The following is a 7,774-nucleotide window of genomic DNA, read 5'->3' as shown; positions in this document are numbered from 1 at the left end:
CCCAACGACAAAATTATTCAAACAATATTTCGGAACATGTTACGTAGCAATGAACAACTCATGAAGAACATAGTTTATGGTGTTAGCAACTACTTTGATGGTTTTCAAACATCAGCAGACTACATAAACATACAGACAGCTCAGAACCATGTTAGCATATACGAACGCAACCAATCACAAGTACTTCAAGTACGGAATGCTCGCTGGCATTCAGGGCGTTCAAGGTCGTGTTAGGAAAAGCGCGGTCGAGTTTAGGAGTAGGTTACTTCTGAATGCTGAAATCAGTTGATGAGTTTATTTTAGAGTACATCCAACTATGGAGTAAGAATAACAGATGCTTGATATTAGACTTTAGCTCACCTGATATTAGTTGGGTATGGATTTCCTACGTAGGATCTGACGAGTCCTTCGATATTCGGCTCCTGATGACTGATGGATACTTCATTACAGTATGTATTCGAACACACACATCTTGTTTTAAACCCAGGATCTTCCTTAGACTGAATTATCACTCATGCGGCCGAGGATATTGCCTATTTAAATGTTCTCACTCTGTTTGCAATGGTGGCCATGCTGTCTCATTTATGTTTAGAGGTTGTAACGTAAGCATGGTCTATATTTAAAAGTACGGTTAGTTTAGTTACGTCCACCATGGATAACCGAATGGGTCATGAAACTCAAACTTAGGAAAAAGCTGCGAAGTATGTTTATCTCTTCAGGTTCTGAACAGTACAAAACCATTTATTGTAAAACTAGGGACGCTCGCGAAGCGTCGACAGGTAAGGCTAGACATCCATATGAAAAACAGTCGGGTAAAGGTTGTGAAAATGGCCTGTAAAGGTTATTGTCGTACATAAATAGGCAAACTTGGAGAAGTAATAAAGACTAGCACTTTTGATACAATGAAATCCGTCAATATTGGCAAGAAATGATGTTGCAAAAGCTGAAGCCTTATCAGAATATTTTAGTAATGTGTTTTCTACCGACGATGGTAAAAGACCAACAATAAGTTGTGATAGTGTTAGTTTGTCGATGGATCTTGTGGTTACTGATGAAAAACTACTTCAGCATGTGGAACCAGATAAGTCATGTCTTCAGTCTTCAGTAATAAGGATAGTAGGTTGATGAACCTGTGTTGATCCTGACACATTGTTTTCCAGTGAAGGTCCAGCTTTTCCTTGAAAGTATTCACTGATGGGGCTGATACCACTTGTTCGGGTAAGGCGTTCCAATCATTGACTACTCGATTAGAAAAACGGGACCCCACTTTAAGTTTATTAGATCGTGGCTTATGAACCTTCTTGCTATGACCTCGGAGATTATTAGTGCTGGAGGGAGCAAAAATATAAGACCCGTTAGTCTGGCCAGTGTTGTCAAACTAATAGGAAAGATTATTCAGGTGGCCATTTTAGACTATGTGAAAGGGTACACTCTTTTATTTAGGCAACAACATCGTTTTGAGAAAGGCCTATCATGCTTAACGGTACTGCTTATTGCAACAGAAGATTGGGCTGCAGCTAAAGATGGGAATATTCCTGTAGATGTGATTTCCATAGATCCAAGTAGAGCCTTTGACAAAGTCGTCTGGGGGCTATGTCAACGTGGCGATTTGTAAGAAATGGAGTCCTTGCTTCAAGTATGAGACAAATATTCTAGAAGGAGTTCAACGGCGAGGGAACATAATGGTAAAAGGTATCTTTAGTCTATCTTATGAAGACCGACTACGACGTCCCAGCTTATTTCCGTCATCTTGCCGCAGGTTACAGGGTGATCTACTACTGACCTATCGTATATTAAATGATGACCTCGGTTCTAACATGACTTATCTTTTCTTCCCGTTTAGGATAGATCACCTGAGAGGACATTATAAAGAAGTTCAAAAACCGCGATAAAATACTTTACATCTGCAACTCCTTTTTCACACAGTAGTGAATTACTGGAATTCTCTACCAGAACACGTAATATCAATATCTTCTGTTCATTCATTCAAAGCGAAGTCCAACCTCCACAGCGTTACAAATTGCAAGGATTAATATAAGTCAATAGACCTGTCTTTACTACTGAAGACTGAATTTACTAAGTATGGTATGTACCTTACATTTTCGAAATGCATCTTTGTAATATTGATAGAAGCCCATACCTACACACCCTGTTGTTAGCGTTTGGAACTATTCTAAACATTCATGTCTGAGTGGTTGTGAGTGTTGATGGTGGCTTCTGAACCACGCGTTCCTTGTCGATGATGGGAGTAAAGCAAATAGTTAGTTAGCTTGTCACATGGCTTCCTAGTACAAGTGATACCATGGAGGATTAGTTTCTACTGGACCATCGCGGGTTCTTAACTTAAATTTTTAGGGATCAGATAGCTCATTTGCTTCTGATATTGTCAGACAACGATCAGAACAAAAGCCAGTGGCCGGTCTCATGGCTTTTTATTGCAGTCTTCATACGAATGAGATGAACCTTCCTTACCAGACGAAATGTATTACAGCTGTTTCTCAACTAAACCGTACCTTATATTAAATTCTGTTTTTTATTTACTTGACCTTTCCTCTTCTATTTTTCCAAAAATTATCGCTTCACTCTATGTGACTTAGTCTTGGACTATCCTTTTGCACTAAAGTTCTCCAAGCGTTGAATAAATACTGCTACATAATCACTTTGTATTCACAGATAATTCGTTGCTATATCTCTCCAGGACAAAAAATGTCCCCCAAGTTCGTACTTGCCGAAAAATAAACGGTTCTCAGACAATATTTGTAGCAAATAGTTCTGTTTATCCTCTGTCTCTAGGTACCAGCACTTCCAACTAAATGTCTCTTAACTTCACGGAACAGGAGTGAAGTTACGTGGGAATTATTTCTTAACTAAATGAATAATTCCTAACATTCTGACCAGAGCTCACATAACCCAATTTCATCAAATAGCGCATTGGCAGCTATTGGCTAGGATTCAGTTTGGAAGTATCCTTTTGACTTTAAATGAATGCTACCACGAAAATTCGCTCTCGAGCCAAAGACGCACACCGTTTATCCAAAGTTTAGTGAATAATACTCGTGCGAGTTTCAAGGACACTGGAATTCCTTACCCGTCTATTGTGTTAACGTTTCTGAAAGCTGTTTAATTTCCGATCCTCTTTCTTAATGTATTCCCATTATCTTTTATCTACCTAGAATTGAATCACCAAGTTACTTTTTCTTGTTATACAGATCTAAAAATGGAGTACATTGACAAACTCCCGGATGAGCTTTGCTGCAAGCCTAAACCTCTCATCGTATTTTCCGGTTTGGATACGGAAAGAAATCAAGTCCATCGGTCTATTTGGAGAGCCTTCAATACTAGTAAAAGCCATGACCGAGATTCATTTAAATTTCGCTGCAAATCAGTCGACCACCAGTTTCCAAAGCCGAAGTACAAGGTTTGTTGTTCGTTTCAATTGATGTTTCTTAGAGTCTTCTTGTGTAATTCGTTATATAATTATTAGGAAAGGTTTGGATTATCCTCATGTTGATATTCGTCCTAAATGGGACGAAATGTGCTTGTCTTATATAAGTTGGTTATATGCTTTCTTATTTTATTGGTGGAATAGCCATCGTCATGAAGTATTGGGTATTGGTTGTAATCGCTTTTATTTTTCTCATTTCAGCATTTTGATTGAAATAGTAAAACACTGCAATATAAAGTCAAATACATTTCGTATCGAGTTTCACATAATCTCTTATAAATGATCCCATCCATCTACTGTTGGTGAAATGAATTTCCACGGACATAGGCGTTGAAATTGTTCGATCAAAACAAGTAAATATGGTTTCCATAACTAGCTAGCTTGATAAAATTCTTGTAGTTCGAGTTCATAGTTCCAGATATATGAAGTTCCAGTCAATAGTCCCCAATTTTTCATCTCACAACAGTCCTTTCATTAAGTTCCGGTTTTCGTATAACTTTCTCGTTAGTGAACAAAATGTTCAAACAACGATTTTTTTATCCAATTAGTTTTATATTTAATTCTAGGCATTGAGATTCAAAAAACTAATAAAGGTCAATTAAATAAAACCAATAAATATATGGCGGTAATTAAAAAATAAGGTAGGAAAAATAGTCTAGACTAAAAAACTAAGTTGTCACATCGCCCTAGATCTTAAAACATATTAAACGTTGTCAAGACAGATCCAAGTTTAGGACGAACATTTTTCGTATTCAAAGGACGATTAAGTTTCCTGATACCCAAAGCTTCTATAAACTTAAAAGTGCACTCCTGACAGTATCTATACGAACCTTCAAAGCTGCTACAAGGTCCATCCCATGACCTGTTTCACTTATGTTTTGGAATCAAGGAGTATAGTAGTTTATTGAAGCATCTGAGACCAACTGATCATTACGCTATTTTGGAGCATGTTTCATCACATTTTTGATTGCGAAATTTGATTACTCCTCCCTATTGGTGTGTGTTCTCACACGTTTGTGAATTGGTAAATACAGTAGAATATGATAATCATTGATACGGTGTTTATGCCTATGAAGAATTATGGGTTTCTTTTCAAATAGCAACCAGTTATATAACATATTTTTTGATGGATGGCTTCAAAATCATGCTGCTTTTTCCTATCTTATAATGTAATTTCACCTAAAAGCTTTTTAAATGAAACAATCAAGAAGAGTTCTGACTTTTACTAACTTTTACACTTTAACGGATATTTGTTTAATGTTGATGTTTCAGTCACCGGTTCCGTATCCTCTTCAGTCGTATCTGTACTACAGATTTGTCAAATTCAATTAAAGACATCTAATAAAGCCTCGTTTGTACTGGAGTGAACAGAAACTGTGGAAGCCTATATATTAATCAGTTTAGGTAGCCTTTTTACAAACTGATCTTATGGTTGCTTAATCTCTGACATGAAGTTTGTCCAAAATTATGGCTCAAATCACAATTTTCAGATTAACTCTGGCTTATCACAGTATCGGTATTTTTTAGTAGGATTAATAGTTTTGAATGATATATCATGTTTTGATTCTTCTAAAAATTACATATTAGGTTATTTCTCGTTAAAATGACCGATCAGTCATCAGCTAGTTGGGTGTGTTGTTGGTAGATAATCTTTCGGAAAGCTCATACTTCTGGGCACCCCTTAGCTGATGTAAACAAAAACTGATGTTTATTTATCTTGAACTGAAATGTGAAAAGTTCATTTTGACTGTGGTCTCAAAAATTATCAATGTTTCACCTTCCCTAAAATCTATAAGTTTTCCTTTAATGTTTATTAATATTTCAGCAACTGGCTTCATATGAATGGCTTATGCCAAAAGGCATACTCAAAACTGGTTGGATGAAAAAACATCTTGAAGAAATACCTGCATTCGTTGCTTTATTTTACGATCTAGATTGGGACGAACCACAGTGGGGAGAAAGGTCAACTGAATGCGCTCAAATGGTGGCAACTGTTCGGTTGGTATTTTGTTTTTACTTATTTACTCATGGTAACTGAATTTAGATCAAAACTTGCTGGTCGCGAAAGTAAATTAGTGGTCATTCTTATACAGAAACGTGCCCCCTTACCTTTGGGTGAAGATCTTAATGCCATGGATCGAGCTCAATCTCTTTGTAATAAGTGTGATCTTCCCGGAAAGAATTTGTTTGTTTTGTCGCATACAAACTTACTTTATGGATGCATTACAAGGTATGGTTTCTAGTTGATTTACAATGATTCATACAATCTTGTGTATTTAAATGAGTATAGGTAGATTGTAAAATGGAAATATGGGACTACAAAACATCTACTGCTATTTATGACTTTCAGTCGGACGGATAACATGTATTTTCCGTCACTGCTTAACATCATCTATCTAAACTCATGAGTAGATGCAAGAAACATTTAGCGTTCAAACTTTAATTACTCGGTACCAGGTTCCTTTAATTCAGTCAGCTTCCCAACAGTAATGTAATCTGTTCAACTCATTATGCGAATGTGTCTAGCTTCATCTGTTCAGAAAGTAACTGTGTTTCACTCGATATTTCTGTTCGAACAAACAAAGATTTATTACAGAATAGTTGCAGTTCGTTTTCAAATGCACTTCTGATATCAATTAATAATCCTGTTGAATGTAGCGTGGTTGAATTGAACTATCATCCGTTAGCTAATCAATAATCTCTGCATATGACCATAAATATTTTGCATCTCATTTGCTAGTGACTTTAATAGACACAGGTCAGGATACAAGCTGGTGCCGATCATGGTGTAATTTTATACTTTCCTACATTAGAGATCGGAATTTTCGAGGAACGAAGTCCATCTTGCTTGTGTTCTTACCTGAATTTTTTTGATAATGTCCCTATTCTTTTTGTTATAATGTGATTTCCTCTGTTCTATTTCCTCACGTTCGTCTCTGCCGTTAAGTTCTAGAAGTTGTTTTCCACCATTGATTTGGAGTTTTTTAACTTCAGTAAATGAGATCATATTCACGAGTCATATTAAGCACGAGGAACTCGCATATATTCTTCCATCTCTATGAAAAACACTTACTTAATAAGTGAGCTTCATATCACCCACATTTGGATTTATGAGAGCATATGGAAAAATAGTCGAGACCTATTCATTGTTGACCACATTTGGGTATTCACAATCTACGGGTAATCATAGTATTGAACATTCTGAGCTACGACTTTTTACCTGTTTTAAAGTCAGAGATTCAAAAACCAAATTGAGTCGGTTATTTTAGATTTAATACATTATATACATATATATATATATATATATATATATATATATATATATATATATATATATATATATATATAATTTCATATTGACTAATAAGTTGATTGCTTTACACAGATTAGAAGATGAATTTCGTGATATGGCAGCTAACTACTACCATAATCAAGCTAAAAAAGTGAAAGCTCACAAGGATTCACTCAACAAAACTAGTCACCAGGTAATTTTTTATGAATCAATTGATCATTATTACTGCTGTTAAGATATGGATACCAACCACTTGCCACCTTTCGTTTCTGTATATTGTGTAATTATTTTACCAATACATTTGTTAGGAACTTGATTGGGTTGTAACTGTTGTTGTAAATGAAATAGCACTTTTTCCTCACTAATCAAGATTGTTTTATTATTGCCAACAATCTATTTAATTAGTTATATCCAATTTCTGGTAACTAGAATTATTCTTAGTCTCTTACATTCATGTTTTTACATAATGCATTATCACAACAGTTTTGTTTAGATCATGGTTACATTAATGACATCTTCATCCTCCATCAAATTGTTGAATATGGTTACAGGTGTTAGCTAAGAACTGTTGAGCTTTTTAATAGCTTATTAGTTGTCTTCCACTAACTAGACTACGTTCTTGAATTATCTGCTAACTTGAACTATGTTTGTTAATTTTGACTGTATTCTTAAGTTATCTTTGTCAAGGCTTTCCAAAATGATGGTAAACTTCTCAAATAAACCTTTCTCTAACGGATGATTCCAGAGCACATTCCTTTCCGATGAATAGAAGAGAAGAAATGCAATAATTGTTCCACGCTTTATTGATTGGGAAATAAGTACGAAGTCATAATATTACTTAACCTTGTTATTTAATAGCTTGCTGTTTAACAGATTTTTTCAAAATTTAATCGATTACAGTTATTGTTTGTTCGTCACGAGTTCAAAATTGCTTTCTATGCTGAATTAAAACAAGATCCAGGATTAGCGCTGAAGTAAGTTCATCCAGAGGCGTATTTACTTATTTCTAATAATACGCGCTTTTTGTTTTTACCTTA

The 7,774-nt window shown here is 35.4% G+C and overlaps 1 protein-coding gene across 2 annotated transcripts in view; it reads left to right on the top strand.

Moving 5' to 3' along the window:
• The first annotated feature begins 213 nt into the window (after positions 1-213).
• TRAPPC11_1 (Trafficking protein particle complex subunit 11) overlaps positions 214-7,774 on the top strand; it is a 44,028-nt gene continuing 36,467 nt past the window's right edge. The window contains exons 1-8 of one of the 2 annotated variants that reach the window (XM_051209321.1): positions 214-257; positions 294-449; positions 1,844-2,085; positions 3,210-3,418; positions 5,271-5,443; positions 5,490-5,675; positions 6,831-6,930; positions 7,638-7,711. In XM_051209321.1, coding sequence (XP_051074764.1) covers positions 3,218-3,418; positions 5,271-5,443; positions 5,490-5,675; positions 6,831-6,930; positions 7,638-7,711 — 734 coding nt within the window. In that variant the 5' untranslated portion in view covers positions 214-257; positions 294-449; positions 1,844-2,085; positions 3,210-3,217. Of the gene's footprint in view, positions 258-293; positions 2,086-3,209; positions 3,419-5,270; positions 5,444-5,489; positions 5,676-6,830; positions 6,931-7,637; positions 7,712-7,774 lie in introns of both variants that reach the window. The other variant, XM_051209320.1, reaches the window with a different exon arrangement.

Source organism: Schistosoma haematobium, chromosome 1 (assembly GCF_000699445.3).
Source record: "Schistosoma haematobium chromosome 1, whole genome shotgun sequence".
Taxonomy (NCBI): Eukaryota; Metazoa; Platyhelminthes; class Trematoda; order Strigeidida; family Schistosomatidae; genus Schistosoma; species Schistosoma haematobium.
The sequence above is the reverse complement of the archived record's forward strand: the minus strand, read 5'-3'. Positions and strand labels throughout refer to the sequence as shown.